Source organism: Epinephelus fuscoguttatus, linkage group LG11 (assembly GCF_011397635.1).
Source record: "Epinephelus fuscoguttatus linkage group LG11, E.fuscoguttatus.final_Chr_v1".
In the NCBI taxonomy this organism is placed as follows: domain Eukaryota; kingdom Metazoa; phylum Chordata; class Actinopteri; order Perciformes; family Serranidae; genus Epinephelus; species Epinephelus fuscoguttatus.
The window spans coordinates 38868313-38888899 of record NC_064762.1 but is presented as its reverse complement, the minus strand read 5'-3'; the positions used below and the strand labels follow the sequence as shown (position 1 = coordinate 38888899).

Below are 20587 nucleotides of genomic sequence, written 5' to 3'. Positions count from 1 at the left end.
AAATCTTACAGGTTGCATTCGAGATGAACCTGTAGGAACGTGTTTGCATGCAAAGTGACAAAACAACATCAATACATAGATAGGAACCTTCATAATAAATACAACAAGGTCTTTAAAATGCCAATGGGCAAAAATTGCATCAAAGTATACTTAAAAATAATCAAATCAGCCTCTGCCTTATCAAGACTGCATTCTTTACACTAAGGTCCTTGTGAAAAGATCCTTTATTCCACAAAACGTGAGTGCAATGTAGTTGTGATTTGTGGACGAACCTAACAGCATATAGAAAAAGTCAACACCAATAATTTTGAGACAATATATCTACGCTGAACAGAAATTTAAACCCAACACGTTTGTTTTTTATCTCATTTTTCACAGGTTTATGCTGAAGATCTAAGACTTTTTTAATGCACTCGGGATATATTTCTCTCCAAATTTGGTCACATCTTTGCTAAAATAGTGAGCACTTTTCCTTTTCCAAGATAATCCATCCACCTGACATCTGTGGCATTTCAAGATGCTGATTAAACAGCATCATTACTACACAGTTATCTGCGATCTCATTATTTCGGTCACTACCCAAAGCTCATGACCATAGGTAAGGGTTTGAATATTGGTGGTGTTTCTGTTAAGTGCTGTTAAGTTTAGTTGATTCAAAACACACCCAAAACACACATTAAACATGGCTTCATAGTGACATTTTCAAACACAAGTATACAAATTCACTTAATTATGACTCACTGGATTCACAGACAAAGCACTTGTCTATTGCTGGACACATTTTCCCCACAAATACAACATGCTTAATATATTAGCACAAGCCCATGGCATTTTACATTGTATAATTTAGTCTAGTGGCTTGCAAAGATTTCGTCTACTCATATGAAGCCAACATTTAACAGTTTGGCTCCAGTACAGCTCACAAGGTTCACCGACAAAACAACTGTATTATACTACAACAGAACAGAATATATCTTTCTTGTCCACCGTGGGTGGAATTTGTCTTCAGCTCACCAAACACAAAAGACAACACTGTGAAATCAGACAAATAGACAGTAAAACAAACATACAAAGTCATTACAAAAGACTTAACACATAAAATCAGCTCAGCTGTGGTTTAAAACTCATCGGTCACGTTATTGAGTTGAGAATGGTGATAGTACTAAACGCACAAATACAACATGCTAACGTTATTAGCACAAGCCTGGGGTATTTTACATTGCATAAATTAGCCTAGCAGGTAGCGGAGATTTCCTCTACCCATATGAAGCCAGGATAAATCACACTCAAGATTTTAAATGGTATTTTGTGGGTGCTTTATTGTCTTAACAATTTATTGTTTCTTATCTGTGAAATAAAAGTAAGTAAAAGCTTTGTTTCCTCTGAGGGAAATGGTTTTCAGCTTACAAAAATAGACAGGAGGTCTGCGTCACTGCAACGGGTAGTTACATTTCTAGGGAACGGTGTCAATTCGACACATTAGTATAAATCCTGCTGAAGTCCGAGGGCATCTGTATCAGAGCCAGCTCATATGCCTGGTCAAACTGTGAAGGGTATCCCTGCCGTGCAAATTTATTTTTCACATCCACGGCTTTCTCCCGAAAAGCCCTCTGTGGAATGACAAATCCCTCTCAACTGAAAGAGTGGGAGCTGTTGTTTTCCATGTCTCAGAAACCCACTTTTTTATGTTTACAACAGTGTGTTTTGACTTTTGGACTCATCTCCCTCCCTCTCTCTCTCTCTCTCTCTCTCTCTCTCTCTCTGTATAATATTATGGATTGTCACATAGTAAATTGATGTTTTGTATTTATGCCCACCCACTGTATGTGGGGAATGTGGTTGATTGCACACTCAGCCACTCCCTACTTAGAGGGCCTCTCTTTGTCACAAAACTGTTCCCCTGATGGAGGTCTAGTTACATAAATGTTTAATTATTTATGCGAGTTAGACAGTGTGCCAGAGTTAGTCTGCAAATGAATAACATTTTACAACAGGGCAAAGTATTTTTTTATTTTTTATTTTTTTTACATTTTGCCTACTTTAGATAGAGACAGTATAGACACAGAGAGAAAATGCAGGGAGGGAGAAGTGTCACATGGAGATCCCCAAAGTCAGGATATATAAGTGGCGGTTCAGTCTGGGCCAACAACAGAGCCCATTCCCCATGCATTGCACTGGTGTATTTTATGAACAGCACAGATGTTCCTCTTTCTGTCTTATTTTACATGGTTGTCTTAAAAAAGCAAGACAGTTAATCTCATGTAGAGAAGGAAGAACACCTGCATGCTGAACCTCTTGAGTAATATATGAATGCAGAAGGATAGCTGGAGGCTTAATTTAACTTCACATGTAAACCTGTTGACCTCTTCATGTGTAGTTTCTCATATGTTTTGTGTTTTGTTTTATCTGCACGCAACCTCAGCTCAACATTAGAGACATCTGAATTTATTGATCTGGTAAATAATCCCCCTACAGTACGCTGCTGAGGTCATGGAAAAAACATAACAAATAAACGATGACTATAACAAGCAGCTACTGACATGTCTGCACGTCTTGTCTCTGTATGAGTTTCGGTTTATCACACACAGCAAGTCTTGTTGTATTGATGTTGTGATGAACAAGTGTAGTTGATGTTTCCCAGCACATTGCAATCCAAATACAGTCTCTCAAAGAGTGTCTACAACTAACTTAGAGTCATTGTTTTTAACATGATCCCTGCAGAGCCTTGTTAACTCAAAGCTTTAAGTTGCAACACAGCAGCGGTCTCTTCAGTTTTGTTTCCCAACACAGTTCTTTTAATTGCTAGTGTCCATTAGAGCTGGACGATACAGCAACAAATGTTGATAATTTTACAACAGTAAAGGTCACAAACGACTCTTTATTGTGAGGACATGGCAAACACTTGCCGAACAGCAGAACATTTCACAAATCCGAGGTAGATGAAAAACAATCAGAATTAAAATAATGTCAATTAATAAAACAAATACACAAAGAAATCTTAATTTAGGTCAGGAGCACGTCGTCAGACTATCACAGGGCTAGCACATAGTGACAAACAACCATTTAGTCTTACATTCACACCTACAGCCAATTTAGAGTCAAAGAAACCTGCATGTCTTTGGACTGTGGGAGGAAGCCGGAGTACCCAGAGAAAACCCACACTGACACAGGGAAAACATGCACGCTCCACACAGAAGGGCTCCTCCAGCCCAGGGTTTGAATCCTCCACCCCGGGTTAAAACCAGGTGGGTGAGGGATTACAGGATGTTTATTCATTGCAGATTATTAAAATAATGTAAATCTATCTTTGCTCATGATTGTCAGACATATACTAATATAGTTCCTTCTCTTAAGAGATTATCATTACAAGATATCAAATGGTCCTCAACATTCATTCTAACATTTAATCCTCCAGACAGCTGACAACATTTAGAAACTCCTCACACTGTCCACACATGCTGGCAAACAAAAGCAGAGCATTAGCAGCATGATGTAGTTAGTGGCAGTACAACTGTGCACTACAAGATTTTTTGGACCCAAAGTGTAATCAGTATAGTTACATGTGTAAGTCTGAGGTAACTGAGAGTGTCTGAGACTTGAAGCCTAAAACTTTCACTTGCAGTGCCAAAAGTGTGCATTTATGGGACAGTGCGTTTTCCTTTGCTTCCTACTCCTTTCCCTTTGCTTCCACTGCTTTCAGTTGCTTTTTTCAACTGATGTGCTGTAAAATATATCTGCCTCTTGAACTTTAATGGTTAACTTACTCACAATCTGTCGCCTGAAATCAAATTTTCTCTAATCTGTGACAACTTTCTGTTCCTCCTCTGTCTCTTTTCTCCTAAAGCCTGCGGCAACATTGGACGATATGGTAAGTTTGTGTGTGTACATTTTTTGGATAGATTGTGTAGCTACACTTGACGCAAGTAGTGATTCAGTGATATTTAAAGGCAGGAGTAGAAAGGACTGGGACATGAGTCATAACTGTCTTCCTTCCTACTGACACAGTCAGCTTTCAGCTGTCCATGTAAAATATAGGAAGGACCGATCACAGAGAATTTCCGTTACTGTTAAGTGAAAATTAAACAACAACAAAAAATGGTACAAAATTCCAGCTCACGTTCACCTGTACAGGCAGTTTTAGAGTCACTACTTAATCTAACCAGCATGTCTCTGGACTGTGGGGGGGGACTCAGAGCACCTGGAGAAAACCCATGCAGGCACAGAGAGAACATTCAAACTCTACACAGAAACATCTTAGCTGGTCGGCTCAGTGGCTCAGTGGTTAGCACTGTCCTTCATACTATGAAAGTTCTGGCGGTTCAAGCTAGCAAATAACTTGCTCATTTGCAGACATTGGGTAAATTAGCAACCTGCACCTTAATTTTGGTGACATGCACCTCATTTGTGTTTCTTGGAGACCAGGGATCTTCTCCACAGCAGGTCAGGACTCAAATAAGTATGTTACTGCTGGAAAGATGGTCTTTTAACAACTCGGCTGTCTATGAAATAGAAAGACTGAAGTACTTTAAAAAGTGGGGCTACATGTCTCACATTTCAGAATAAACATATATTGAGGGAGCTTGGCTTTGTCAATTTGGCATGCTAACATGACGGAGGATAGACTTTTCTCATTGTCACTTTACTTAACAATGACAAATGTGTCACTTTTTTGTGGGCAGTCACAGATGCTGCCAAGTCTAAAAAAACGGTTCTGATTAGCATTTCCATCTTTTTCTTACCTTTGACACTGCACCAGATTTGTTCTGCGCTGAGGGGACAGTGCATTTTGGTGCATCATTCTTTTAACCCAGCCAAAGATACAGCTTTGAACTTGGTTGTAGACTTGTCAGCTACATGGCAGTTTCCAAAGCTTCCAGCTTTATTCTGATTGTTAGCATTTCTAAGACTGTCATTGAACGCTCACCATTATCTAACATGACAACCTGTCACACTGTATTTCTTGGCTGCTTGATGGTTGCTTGACATTTCTGCCTCATTGATGATTTTGAAATTCCTCTCAAACCTTAATTAACTTGCCATTCTCTTGACCCTCTTTTTTTTTTTCAAGAAATTCCTGCATCTCTCCATTTCATCTGTCACTTTTGACTGCACTGAGGCTGTGAAGTGATGTGGCTTCAATCCAAATGTTCCAAAAATGTTTCCAAAACTAGTTCCTGAATATAATACAACCTGCACTTTTTTAAATGTAATTTCAATGAAAGAATACAGTTTATACTGGGGCCAATGCGTTCATTGTAGACTGGAGGAGTTGCTAAGCAGTTGAGATAAGGTACCTGAGGTGATGGCACTTTGCCAGCAATCCCATGCATTGTCGGTACCATTCGTTCATTTGAATTTCAATTAAGAACAAAAAAACAATAAAATGGAAAACGAAAAAAAATGGAAAATGGAATAAAATGGAATTTCTCGGTCCACCTTAAATGTCGCGTAATGCCTGTAGATGGTGGTATTCAGTCATTTTCAAGCTAATTAATGAACTGAAAAATTGAGAATGATCAGTAGAGTGCAATTATCCTAAATTTTGAGCATTTTAACTGTAGCATATTTTTCTTATTGTCCTTGCTCATGGTAAACTGCCTTTCAGTCTTGCTGTTTCTGCCTATTTGCTGTGGTCTTGTTTGCTCTGTATTAAAAAGTCTTAAGAAACTAATACTCCAGTATGACAGGAGATGTCAAAGGGTATCATAATCCTGTGTTTTATTCATTTTACTGCAGTATTTCTTCTTAATGATCTCAATGTTAATTGAGATTAAGAAATGGTCTCACTTAGGAAATGGTCCAGTTAAAGAGGCAGTATATGTATGGCCCCTTAGTCCTCAGGCTTCCTCCATCAACGCTTATACAGTATCTATAAAATAAAATCAAGTTGGTACATAATAGTATTACTCTGTAATTATAATTCATGAGTATTATTCCTAACCTATTTTTTTTTTTTTTTTTTTGCTTTAATCATTAGGCTATGTCAATCAACCAGTTATATCACTATTTGTTTCTTTATAAATAAAATTTAATTTCAGAAATCATATTGTCATTTTTCCATCCCCTAAAATTTTATCCATTTTCTACTACTTGTGGCCATGATGTCATCTTTTTAGTCTTTTAGACTTTTGAATTTCACGAAAAACTTTTTTTTTCTTTTTTTTTTTTGTCAAGCCTGTCTGACTTAGCAACAGTAACTAAGGGGTGGGATTTAGGTTTGGTCAATTGAGATTCTGGTTTTTACTGTAAATTCTCCCCAAATCTTTTTCCTTTGTGGACTGTTGAGCCAAATACTGACCTTCAAATGCAATTTTTAGAGTGATATAACTGGTTCAAGTTTTCAGCTGCAGCTGTTTTCTCTCAGGGATTTATTTTCTCCAATGTAATCTGTTTCAATCTCAGGAAGACATTTAATCCTAATCTGAATATGAGTTAGTAATCTTATTTGATTATTATTTGCATGGCTGGAATTTATTATGCATGAATTAAAATTTCTCAACATAGATACTTTTAAGATTCAACTCTCCATGTACTTTCATTTGTCAATGAAATGAATTAAAAGGGGTGTGAAAACCACCTCTGCTAAATTGTGCTATATTCAGCCACCACAGATTAACAGGATTTTCACTCATCCACTCATCTTGCTTCCAGTGCTTGTTCTGTTGTGTGTGCTCACATGTGATGTCTTGTTGTAGGAACAGGAGCTGGAGGTCAGCAAGAAGGAGAAATTAGCAGAGGCCAGGCTGGAGGCTGAGGTGAGACTATTTAAGAAGGAAAACGAGGCTCTGCGCAGACACATGGCAGTGCTGCAGGCTGAAGTGTACGGCGCCAGACTGGCTGCCAAATACTTGGACAAGGAACTAGCTGGCAGGTAGGGACAACTCCTTTCACGTGAAAGATGAGCAAAACATGGATGGACTTCCTGGTGTTAGAATTGACAGCAGGATCTTTGGATATGTCCTCCAGGGTGCAGCAGATCCAGTTACTGGGTCGTGACATGAAAGGGCCGGCACATGACAAGCTGTGGAACCAGTTGGAGGCAGAGATTCACCTTCACCGCCATAAGACCGTCATCCGCGCGTGCAGGGGTCGCAACGATCCTAAGAAACCTCTCCCCTCTCCTGTGGGACACGTGAGTGTGGAACCACAGAACAGTTGGAACTGTTGATACCTTTATTTATTTGTGCTTCCAGAGCTGAATGTATTGATGTCATTACAGGACCCAGACATGTTGAAGAAGACCCAGGGAGTGGGCCCTATCAGAAAGGTGGTGCTGGTCAAAGATGATCATGAGGGGCTTGGAATCTCCATTACAGTAAGAAGTCTCAGCTGTTCTTTTTCTTCCTGAATGTGGTTAAGTCATGGTACTCTGTTTTGCTGATACCTCACTATGACTGAACTCTCGCTCCTGCAGCCAGCGGTGTCCTTCTGCCTGCTGTACACATCACACATCAACACACTGACTGCCTGCACACAGTAGAAGAGAAGGGGGAGAGCAATTACATATCAATGTGTATTTAAGTTGTCCTTATAGACTTGCGGAAGGTTATTTATTAGACTGGCACCAATTACAATTTTTTGGGCCGATCCCCATTTCCGATTTGCGTGACTGTTTGGATGGCCGATTCCAATTTTGGCTGATTCCAATTTCATTTTTTTCAAACCACTTCACAGCACACACGATATTGCACTATTTTCTATCTCTCCCTTTAGAACATTTTAACCAAGATACAACCAACTTGTCAATAATCATCTCAAGCAAACAAATAAAAACAGTGACACAGGTTAAGAAACATTTTCCTTTTTGCTCAAATATAACAAAAAAATATAATAAAAAAAGGCATACATGAATAAAACCATAGATAAATGAAAATGATAAATGAAATGTAATTTCTTGAATAGACAAAAATTCCATAAGGCCGACATGGTGTAGGTCGCCTGTGCAAAAGCCCTTAGCACTGCGGACGCGCCCGCCAGTAAGCGTGCAAACACGCGCCTTGTCAGTTTCAAGCAGCACAGTGCAGCAGTGAGAGCTCCGCAGTTAAGTTTAACACGGACAATGATCAACAGCAGAGAGGCCGCAGTGCAGATGAAGGGAATATAACTTCAAGATGACTCTGGTTGACGACAACTACGCTTGTTACTGTAAGTGAGTGCGATAAAACCTCTGCCAGCCAAGCCAATACTTAATCAATACATGTGATCAGCATGTAGAAAGCCATATTTCAATCTGCTCTGTCCGCAGTCTCTCATTCACCGCTATTATGATTTATGATCTCAGTCGACACAAGCACATCGCGCTCGCAGTGCTAACAGCAAAGTGTTAAAGACAAACTAAAATGAAAGCTGTCTGTTTGTAGGCTAACACTTTATCTGAAGATGTACCTGAGGCAGCCGACCTGCAGACAGTGAGTCTCCTCAGTAGAGGGTAACAGCAGTGACAGCGCCAGGTCACCATCGGTCGGGCATCCCTCCTCCTCTTTCAGCTCTCACCTGTGAAAGCCAGGCCAATATTAACCCTTGTTCGAGCTTTTGTTTTATCACTCTCCTGTTTTCTTTTCTTTGTCTCCTCAGACAACACCTTAACCTTCTTCCTTTTCTTTGCCATGACAACCACGTGTAACTCCGTTCGCTACTCCAAAGAGAGGAGGGGGATATGATGTATGCCGTAAAGCAGCCAAATTTTGTAGTCCTGTTTTGTGTCTGGGTTCCTACCTGAACCCCGAAACTGCATAGTGCCAGTGCAAGCGAAACAGACGCTCTCAAGCAATGACGGGGGTGTCATCCAACCTATTGTGAGTTGATGTATCATTACAAGGATCTTGGATTTTGAGGGCCCAAAAACTCAAACTGTTGCTTTAAAAATCTGGGACTAAAACACCCTCTAAGCAGCTAACAAATGACCTGGAAATAAAGAGAACTGACTCTAAAGCAGCTTGCTCACTGGACAAAAAACCTACTATCATCTGGCTTTTGTAATGGAAATACGACACTCTGGTGGACATGCCAATGTTTGCCCCTTTGCTGCCGCGATGTAGTGACAGGCCGCCATAAAATACCATGCATCTCCTTCCAAGCAACACTTGAACCTCTTTCAAAATGTAGTATTGGCTCTGTTACTGCTGCTTTCTACAATTCACTAACCTGTTTTCTGGCCTGTCCGTGATGTCAGATGTGACACACCAGGAAAATAAAACATAGATAGGACAACTCGTCTGCTGAGCTGTGTACACAGTTCTGATCTACTGGCAGTGGGGCATCCAAGCAATCAATGGCCTGTTTTTAGCTTGGTTTTAGCTTGGTTATGGTTCAGTCTTTTCAGCATGCCATTGTGCCCTACCATGTTGCCATGACAACCACAGAAACCACACAGAGGGAAACAATATAGGAGCTAATTATATTGGTCTGCACCAACAGTGGCCAAAAGAAATTATCATGAAACAACATCACCTTCAACATCTGGTCTAAATAACATTAGGTTATAAATGAGCAAGACTTGACTATGTCATATTGCCAACCATTTCCTCTATTTAAAGCCACAGCCTGCTCTCTTTAGCTGCATGATGAGATAACAGTAGGTGGACAGCAGCAGCCTCTGATGGTACTGGTGGTTAGAAGGATTAAAGTAGTCGTTGTAGCAGAGGGTTGTGCCCTGCTGCTACATCTTTAAAATACAGACAGTAGAAACAGCAGCAACCGCTCACTGTCTTAAAGGACTGTTAGAGATAAAAAATTAAAGGTTAAGTGGTATATTTCAACCCTTGGACCCTGTTTTTCCATGTTTTTTTTCTTAGGTAAAAAAGTTTTGAAATTGGTCCAGTACTGAGAGAGGCAACAAAGCTACCAGACACCATTTAAATAAACAGAAATTTGTGTGTATAAAGTCAGCGTATCTTCATAATCTAACTGGGTGAATTAAAGGTTTATTTCTACCAAACCAGAGCTGATTGTGACATACTGAGACAGTCTTTGTGAGTTTTATTTTGTCTGTGGACTTTGAAGTTTGTTGTATGATGCAAAAATCACTGTCTATTTTGGAGTCTGTTGGGCTTGGTGATAGTGATTCCTGGGCTGTTTCTGGTTAAACAGAAAGGATCTTACTCTTTAACAAAAATGTGTATTTCTGTAGGGATCATTTCCATAATGTTGTCACATAGAATAACAATCTGTGTCTGTCAGTGGCAAAAACAAACACTTTTAGTGGACATACATTGATGGTGTCAGTTGCCCAGAGTAGCCCCATTGTAGCCTGTTTTGTCTCTCAATACTGAACCAATTTCCAAAATAGTTGTCCAAATGTCACTTGAAATGGTCCATGGATATAAAATACACCAAAGTTTCCCTTTAATAAAACATGCCCGATGGCACCATAAAATGGCCTAAAGAGACTTCTTGGCCAAATGAGTTGAGTTAGCTCTAATGTTTTTCCTCCTCAGGGTGGGAAGGAGCATGGTGTTCCTATTCTGATTTCAGAGATCCATCCCAGTCCAAAGACATGCAGATTGGGGACTAGGTCTGCATGATAACTCTAAATTGTCCGTAGGTGAATGTGTAGCAACAGTATTTTGTCTGCTATGTGTCAGCCCAAACACAAGGGCGACCTGTTACCATTCTGTCCCAGCAGGTAACACAGGCATTAATAAACGTGCGCACACTGCACCACAACAATTTCAGAAGATGAATGAATGAATGTGCCCGATGGCAGCGAGGCCAGATAGAGTTTGAGGTGGTGCTCTAATGTTTTTCCTCCTCGGAGGTGGGAAGCGATGCATGAGAACGTGGATTTCAGAGATGACTGCGGCCATCGCTATCGACTCTACCTAGATGAACTGGAGGACAGCAGCACAGCGCCACCTAGCAACAACTCTGCATCGCTGCAGGGTAAACACAAGACTTGTTTCTGTCCCAGCAGGTAGGTAACATCAGGTTAATGGATCAGGTGCTGCACCACAGTATCTCAAAATGCTCATTCAGTGTGTCTGTGTCAGCGAAACTGCTGTTTGAGGTGAAGTTTTAGTGAGGTGGACAGCGATGATGAGAACGTGGAGTATGAAGATGACAGCGGCCATCGCTATCGACTCTACCTAGATGAACTGGAGGACAGCAGCACAGCGCCACCTAGCAACAACTCTGCATCGCTGCAGGGTAAGATCTCACAAAGAAATAAATGATTATGAGCATTATTATTAGTATTACTAGATTACAAATCGATTGCTTGTTAAAGATAATCCCAATTCCAAAAAAGTTTGGACACTGTGTGTGTTAAGATAAAAACAGAACCAAATGATATACAAATATTTTTTTTACCTTTAATCGATGGAATACAGTACAAGGACAAGATACTTAATGTTCAAACTGATAAACTTTATTGTTTTCGTGAATTTACTCTTAATCTGATTTTGATCCCTGCAACACATTCCAATAAAGTTGGGACAGGAGCGCTTTGCTTTAACAACACTCAGTAAGTGTTTGGGAACTGAGGACAGTAATTCAGGGTATATCCAGGGTCTTAGTTATCATATTTTGTGCTTCATTATACGTCACGTGTTCAAGTCAGGTCTGGACTGCCGGCAGGCCAGACTAGTATCTGCACTCTTTTACCACAAGGCCAAGCTGTTAGAACACGTGCAAAATGTGTCTCATTGTCTTGCTGGAATAAAAAGAGATGTCCTTGAAAAAGACAAACGTGTTACATGTAACAATCTGGACGGTGCTGTTCCTCTTTAGACCAGAGGGCACAACATCCATGATTTCCCAAAACAATTTGAAATGTGGACTCGTCAGACCAGCTCAGAGAAGTCGACAGCATTTCTGGATGTTGTTGATGGCTTTCACTTTGCATGGTAACTTGCATTTGTAGAAACAGCAACAAACTGTGTTTACTTACAATGTTTTAAGTGTTCCTGAGTCCATGTGGGCATATCCTTTACATAGTCATGTTGTTTTTTCATACAAAGTAGCCTGAGGGGTTGAAGGACACAAGCACTGAGTATTGTTTTTTTAGCCCTGCCTGCCAACGTGCAGAGAATTCTCTGGATTCTCTGAACCTTTAGATGATACTATAGTTTGTAGATGATGAAATCCATAAATTCCATGCAACTGTCTGTTGAGAGAGGTTGTTCTCAAACTGTCTCACTGTTTACCCACTAGGGCTGGGTATAGCCACTGATTTTCTGATGTGATTCGATTTCTGACTCAATTTGATTCAATATTGATTTGATTGGAGATGTTTCAATTACAATACCAGTTTTTGCTCAAATGTTAAAGAGATTCTCAGGGAATGAATCCTGTAAATTTTACAAGGCCCTATTTAAAAAAAAAGGGATTAAACACGATTAAAACTGAATATTTTATTACTAAATGTTTTTTCTAGAGCAGCAACAGTAGTGTGAAGACAACAAAGTCACAATATAAACTTAATATCTCACTGGAAACAAATCTAAAATGTCAGTACAATAAATCATATTCCTGACATCACAATACTGAGTGAAGATCAGAAAGAATAAAGAACAGAGACATCAGTCAGTATCAGTCCTCCTGTCCTCTCTGCTCCTCCCTCTGCTGCTGAGGAGAGTCACTGCCTGCAGGTAACAATACTGTTGGTGAGTGTTAAGGTACGAGGCAAATTAAGCTAAACTGTCTGACATAAACCGCTGTTTTAGCTTTAGGTAACAATTTGCTATTAGCTAGAAGGTTTTTCACAAAGTGACTGTCTTTGCTTATGAACAACTGAGCCTTTCAAGGACGTCCCTTTCACACCCATCATGATGTCTTTACTTGTTACCAATTAGTCCGCTTAACATCTCACAAGTATCCAATTTCACAACCTTTCCCAGTCATATGTTGCCTCATCCCGACTTTATGGGAATGTGTTGCAGGCATAAATTCAGAATCAGTGCATATTTACAAAATCATTGCGTTCCGTTTTTATTTACGTGTTACACAACGTCTCAACATTTTGGAATTAGAGTTGTAATGAAAATAGGTAGTGAGATAAGTAATAACTTTAATCTTGTCCAGCAATGTTATGGAGAGATTAAGGTGAGATTGCTGTGTCACTCATGATGAAGTTAATGAACTGTATACATATAAACACAACACACTACTTTACTTGTAGTATAGCTTTTGAAATCATCCTAATAGCACATATCTAGTATCAGAATACTGTGGTTTGCTTTCACACCACAAATGAACGGCATCATAAACCCTATTAGGATGGGATTAGTTTAACGTGGAGACGTAGGGTAAAGTAATTATTGCCAGGGATTTTAGTCCCATCCAAATGTGTCATGTCTGTAATCATTACGGATAATGTCAGTAAAAATTACGGCAACTTTTACCTTCTGTAAAACGCTCCGGAGAAAATACCTCGGGTAATATTAATCCTGCGCGAACGCGATCCTCTGTAAAAATGTATGAAAATATTTTGTCACGTCCTGTTTACAACCATTTTTCCACGGTTACAACTAGTTTTCCACATTTTTTCGATGATGGTGCTTCGGTGCTTGAAGAAGCGTTCGTGTTGTCGGCAGTCGTGATAGTGGACATTTTTCTAATGATCGCATAGCCCTCCATGGGAGAACAATCAAAAAGGTCAAGGTCACTTTTCAGAGCCACGAGACTTCTGGTTGTGTTACGTAGGCCTAATATAAATCCATATTGCTAATCATTGTGTACACACATTCCTGATTATGGGCAATATTTCATATTGGGCTAATTATTAATTATTATTAACCTTCAGATGGTGCTTACATGAAGCAACATAGCACGCACATGCCGACAGGGAGGTGACGCCAGGGCACAAACCAAGTTACCACTCCCATCTCTGGTAGAATTACAGATTTCTTGTTCCGTGCGAATCGGACATTTATATTACAGACATCCTGTGGTAAACAGACATTAGTCCATATCCCTATGTAAAACGAATCCCGTCCGATCAATACCATAGTCTGCGTGGAGGCAAAGTCCAGACTAGGCTTGGTTTTAACCGAACCAAACAGGATACCCGTGAAAGCACCAGACTGCAAATTAGTGATTATTTTGACCAGGACTGACATTAAGCATCATTTAGCAATAATAACACATTGTGTAGATGCTTAAAGGTAGATAAGATACACCTTTATTGATCCCATAATTGAGAAATTCCACATTTGGTGTTTTCGGACCAAACAGTTGTGGGGATTCCCTGAGAGGAACTGTCTGGTGGGGAGCCCTGAGTACTACATCCCTTCAAGGGAAGTGACGTCAACTGGCCTGTGACTGGTATAGCAGCCTCACCGTAGCTTTGATGAGTCAAAATCCTGTTGTGTTTCCCCAATGTATATATGCTCAGTAAAACCTGGACTTCACTGTCCATCCATTTGTCCATGTTGTCTTCCTTTTTTTTCTTACGAGCTGTTGTTTGTGTTTTTTTGTAGTCTGCAAACAGGTTTTTAAGAATGGTGGCTGCTGGATTGGCTCATGTTTTAGATCAGTCAATGTACACTTAAATCTCTAAGTTTCCTATTGTGCTGGGTGAGGATCTACTCTGAAAAAGGAACTATAAACTGTGTCCTAAGAATTGCGATCATTCCTAATTCTTGTAGTGAGGACCCAATAAAACGAGGGTCATTACCACTTTGAAGAAGTCCCTGTGGTCCGAAAACACTTAATGACACAGTAGGAGGGAACCATGCCCAGTGGTGTAGTGGTAGTTGATGAGGTGAGTGCTCTACTAAGTAGATAGGCAGGTTTTCCGACGAGGAAGTGGGTATACTCTCCTATATATAACAATGGATTTTTGGCTGATACTGTAAAAGGCCAGAAAAAGCAGTGGGTATACCCCGTGTACCTGCATAGTTACCCTCCTCTACAGTACTGACTCCACCCTCTCTCCACTATGAGCTGCTTATTAAAACAAGCCCAGACACCACTTAACTCTACTGCGGTTAGAAAGATGCTTTCTGAATGATGTAGAACAACATATTACTTATTATATGTCTGAATCTGTGTCCACCCCGTAGCTCTGGAAAAGATGACACTGAGCAATGGAGCAGAGAATGGAGATACTGGGATTTCCAGTGAGACACCTTCAGAGGAAACCCCTTCAAAGCCTCCCGAGACTGACTGCTCCTCCTAGAGGCTCAAATAAGCCATTGGTATTTGAAGATATAACAAGAGGATTGGTGTTAAATCCCTCTCAAAGAACTGAATCAAAGAATTCTATGACGAGCCAAGGGACAAGGGAAAATGAACAGAAACCGTCTGTTTTCCCTTCTTCCTCTCAGTGTTCTGGGGTAATGGAATTCGGGGGTCTAGTCTGGGCATGTGGCAATGATTTGGGGTAAAAGTACACATGTTTAAAGAAGCATAAGTGTAACATATGTAGAGCAGAGAGTGATACTGAACAATGTCTGACTTTTTCTGGATATTTTATTAAGATATTAACAATCTCGGAACCCATGGGCTATTGGTCTGACAACTATAAGCTTCTGGGGGCACCAGCCAATATTTTGGGGGTTCCAGTGTTGAGATTTCCTCATTTCAGCTAATTTCTGTAAACAGATAATTGCATATAAATGCAAAAAAGAAAGAAAGCTAAAACACATTAGCCGATGGGTTCCGGGATAGTAACTCGGCCAATACGTTCTGCCTCTCCACACGGACTGTTTACCAGCCGTTAAAACATGGTTAGTCAATAATACTTGTACTACAACTGTACTACAAACCGAAACCAGAACGCCAAAATCTTGTGCCGTTGCCTACAGATTCTGCACACATATGCAGATATCTGTTTATAGAGATTAAGATAATGATGGAAATAGACAGTCGCTGTATGTGAGAAAACTGAAGGAAGTAGATGTCACCAAGCTGACATCAGAGAGGAAGAGGTTACTTATTGTTAAAAAAAAGTTTCAGGTGCCGCTTTTGGAGGAACGCTGTAGAGTTTTTTGTCTCTGTTTGCATAGTTATTCATCTGGTCCCGACAATACTATGACAAGACTATTGTCCTGCAGGGGCCCTAGTAGAAGCCAGGGAAATGTCTCAGAAAGAAAATTAAATTTAAAAAAGAAATTTTCAGTGTTGTTTTACAAATAGAGAATAAATCTGTTGCCAACCTTCTCAGACAAGTGATCATTGTACTTAGCAAGAGCAAGGCCATTTATGCTCTACCTTGTGAAATAAATATCAAAGCGAAAAATGCTATAAAATCTTGCCTGTTGTTACCAACAGACTTTTTCAACCTTTTTAAAACAAATTTAAAACCCAAGCTAGGTAGATATTCTGTCAAATAATGTATGCAGGGTCTGAATGTTTTAACAACCACATGAATAAATGTAGTAATAACTGAAAGCTAAGAGGAATGACAAATTTTCTTTTGAAGATGTCCATGTTGAACTGTGTAAAAGTACTTGACGAGCTACTTCTGGCTCTAAAGTTTAAAATGCTGAACCTTTATAGTTATTCATACAGTGAACATATTGCAATCTTATTGTTTTCTTTTCTCTCTCTCTCTCTCTCTCTCTCTCTCTCATTCAACATAGAAATCTGTATGAAAGGAGATTAGGGTCATATGTAAAACAACAACAACAAAAAAAGCCTTTTGAGAGTAAAGTCAAAATTCTGACATCAAAATTGGTATACCTCTGAGATTGAAGTCAGAATCTTGACAAAGTTAGGGATTCTGAGAACAGAGTCAAATCTGAGATTAAATTTAGAATTCTAAGAATTTAAATCAGTATTCTGAGATTAAAATCAAAATTCTCAGATTGTAGTCAGAATTGTAAGATTAAAATCAGATTTAGCTGATTAAAATGAGATTTCTTAGATTAAAGTCTGAATTATCAGAATAATGTGAGAATTCTTTAATTAAAGTGAGAATTATGAGAATTTAAATCATTGTAATTCTGAGATTAAGAATTAGAATTCTCAGATTAAAAAAAAATTAGTCCGAATTCTCATATTAAAGTGAAAATGAAGAGGTTAAAGTCAGAATTCTGAGTAAAAATAATTATATTTCTGAGATTCAAGTCAGAATTCTGAGATTAAATTCAGAATTCTGAGAATTAAAGTCATAATTCTGAGATTATAATCAAAATTCTGAATTTGAAGTCAAAATTCTGACTTGCTCAGAATTTTCTTGTTAGACTCAGAATTTAAACACATTTATCAAATGTGGCCCTTATCCTCTTCCATAATTTTGTAATGGATGGCTTTCAGGTGAAGTAACTCACCCTCTGGTGACTGCTCTCGCCATTCGACAACAGTGCCAGTGACATCCCATCTTGTCCCATCCCGGGTTTTCTGTCTTTGAAGGCACCGTGTCATAATAATCTTGAGAAGTACCATTTCAAAGGCGCCTCTAAATTCCAGCCAGAACTGCTACCTTCTTTTTCTCTAACTTTGTAGGGCACAACTGGTGTCCTTTAACACCCCAGTAGTATCCCAGTTCCCAGCTATTAATGGCATGTTCATTGTTCAGGGGGTCCTTGTCAATTCATACAGCTTTGCAGAGCCAGCATTTAGCAAAACAATCAAACAAATAAACTACGCCATATGTCCATGTTAGGTTGTTAGGTAAGGGAGCAGGTTTTCTTCCATCTTTAGATATTTTTAAAACTTAAATATTTAAAAGAAAGAATGTCACAACTGACATTGCAAATACCCTCCCAAGTCCTTGAAGACAGTGTAATTATAGACTGTATTTGTCATACTCTGTATGACCTAAAAACCCTTCCCTGGTATTGTATCCTATTTATAAGGTGGTGACTGTGGGGTAGATGTCACCCATTTTCCCGCCATAGCTTTTTGACCTTGTTACATCACTAACATATTTTGGCATGTCACTGTATGTTGAATATACAGGGGTGGGCACAATAACACGTGTCTGATATCATGTAATTGAATGCAATCATTCTTAATGACGGGGTCTCTCTTAACTGTGTATCGCTGTACACTGTAATTTGTTACTGTTTTTTTTATCGTGTCACATTACATTCTCTTGTAGCACATTGTATTTTGTCAAACCTGACAGTATGATGTAGTAAAATACAACAAACCACAGACTCCTCTAAACTGGATTAAGACGCAGGCCTCACCACTGTACTGTTTGATGCAAAGACATTCAGTTGATACATTATTGTGCCCAGCTCTTGTATCTGTCACCACTGCTAGCTGCCAGTGATCCAGCCCAAAGGAACATGAGTGAGTGGAACCCCTACTACGCCATGACTTCGTGCCCTTCCAGAATACGTGTCACTTTCCTTACTTGCTTTTTGTTATTCTGTTTCCTTGGTGCTTGGTTTGTGTCTCTAAACTCTTCACACATATGATGTGCATCTTTATTATAAGTAATGTATTCAAGTCATGCAATTTATTTAGTCTTTAAATAAAATTTGGTTCCAATTTGGTTTATTTGTAATACATTTGGAGTATTTTTTGTTGTTGCTGTCTTTTTGAAAATGTCTTAAGTGCCTTTAAACTCACCTCAGAGTTTATAAAATGAAGATGAATTCTAACTAGACTTGCAAGCAGGTGTGACGGGCTCCAAACCAGAGGTGTGGACTGGAGTCACATGACTTGAACTCGAGTTAGACATGATCACAAGTTTAATGACTTTAGAATCGACTTGACAAAATCAAAACAGACTTGCAACTCGAGTTGGACTTTGACACCAGTGACTTCTTGGATTTAAGCCATATGTCTTCAAAAAACTTGATACGTACCCTCAAACCTGAAGATAGAAAATTATTTAAAAAGTGAGCCTCGAATCAAGTCATTTCCCTTCATTTTCAGAATCAACAAACACAAGTTGGCATTTAACTCCCCAGATGATCCACTTTGATCCGATCAGATAGCATCCAATCAAGTTGCAGAAAAGAAACATGAAGAACTAACATTACGTTACTGAGCACCAGTCTGAAAAAATGATATGAAAGATAATTTTGTTCACATACAAAAAATATGCACTGGTCAACAAAAAAGGTATCACAGTATGCAAGATTGTACAGGTTGAAAAGGACAGACAAAGAAGGAACAACTTCCTAACTTGACATTTGAAGTTGGACAAAGAATGATAAGTCAAGGCTAAAATGAAAAGCTAATGCTTTTTAGCAAACTTTTTTTAACAATTAATGCATTTTTAAAAAGCATTTGTATTTTTTTTAACTTAATATTGCCGTTATTTTTATTGAAGAGTGTGTTAGACTTTCAAACGTCCAAAAACACATAATTGAAACCACAAAATATCTCCACACTGCTCGTCCGTAGTGATCCAAGTGTCCTGAAGCCCTGACATAAAAAGTTGTTTGGAAAAACGTCATTTGAACTCTGTTTTTAAGCCTCATTGTAGCCTGTAGCTCTAACTGCCTCTCTGGGCACCACGTTCACGTGTGCATGCTTGTGCAAGACCGTGAGACATGGGCACTGCGTTCATGTGTGTTCATGTGCTTTCGCACAGAATTCAAGTGACGTTTGTTGGGGCTTCAGGACACTTGGATCACTACGGACGAGCAGTTTGGAGATATTTTTTGGTTTCAATTATGTGTTATTGGACGTTTGAATCTGGGGCGCCCAGCCTCCATTAGGTGGAGTTGTGTTGCTACCCCTCTCCCCTGGGATCTCCGCAAGGGATGTGAGGACTCTAAAACTTCACCTGAGCCTCCCTCTGCATATGGGTGAGTAGATAATGGGTGCATTTTCATTTTTGGGTGCACTATCCCTTTAAGGGAAAACCGCTGGTGTTTTAGAAAAATTCAATGGAACTATGCTCCCCTCTAGTGGTGAAAAGTGTGTAATACCATTAGGAGACTGCCAGATGGCAGCATCAGATAGGATGAGACTGAGTTCACTACAAAGAGATATCATTTCTTTATTATGATTTCATGACAATACATGAAAACATACCAATGTGCTCATGAAATCTGTAGTAATAACTAGTTATTCTACCCTTAACCTGCATCATTCTGTGTTTCCAACCTAATCTGGATATCATATAATCTTAAAAACCTTGAGGCACAAGCATTCTCATGACGATAGTCCAGGAATGTTAAACCTTTGAGGTGAGACTCCCAAATTAATCCATGCTTACAGTAGTGTAGTCTTAACATCAGAAATTCCCACCACCAAGAAAATAAACTGAATATTGGGTGTGAAAAGGGATATTTCTCCCTGCTTTTGTGTACACACACTCAAAATCACTACAAAGAGACACAAAATGACAACGAAGACGTGAAGGAACTACAGAGTGACGCAAAAAAAAAAAACAGCACAGAGACAAAGTCAGCACAAAGTGTCTTGTTCTGGTGTAGGGGAGGTGGTGGGACCTTTTAATGACATTTGCACTCCCTGGAGGGATTATGAGACAAGGCAATGCAAATGTCTCGCCAAGCTCATGTGGTTTTGATAAATGTACACCATCAATGAATGCCCGACATCAACTGTGTCTCATGGTTACAACCAGTCAATGATCACAGTCAACTCCCAGCCAAGGACACTCAAAGGACATTCATGCTACATTTGGAAATTCTAGTGTTCACTGGGAAGCAAAGGCACCCAGACCAACGCAATCATACTGAAGATTTTGTCAGTATGGTGGACAGAAAGAGTC

General features: G+C 39.4%; 1 protein-coding gene across 1 annotated transcript in view; it reads left to right on the top strand.

The window, feature by feature from the left end:
* gopc (golgi-associated PDZ and coiled-coil motif containing) overlaps positions 1 to 16512 on the top strand; it is a 28128-nt gene extending 11616 nt beyond the window's left edge. Inside the window, 9 exon segments of the mRNA XM_049590765.1 lie at positions 3845 to 3868; positions 6696 to 6871; positions 6967 to 7132; positions 7220 to 7315; positions 10437 to 10595; positions 10598 to 10624; positions 10706 to 10756; positions 11022 to 11145; positions 15003 to 16512. Coding sequence (XP_049446722.1) covers positions 3845 to 3868; positions 6696 to 6871; positions 6967 to 7132; positions 7220 to 7315; positions 10437 to 10595; positions 10598 to 10624; positions 10706 to 10756; positions 11022 to 11145; positions 15003 to 15118 — 939 coding nt within the window. The 3' untranslated portion in view covers positions 15119 to 16512.
* The last annotated feature ends 4075 nt before the right edge of the window (positions 16513 to 20587 follow it).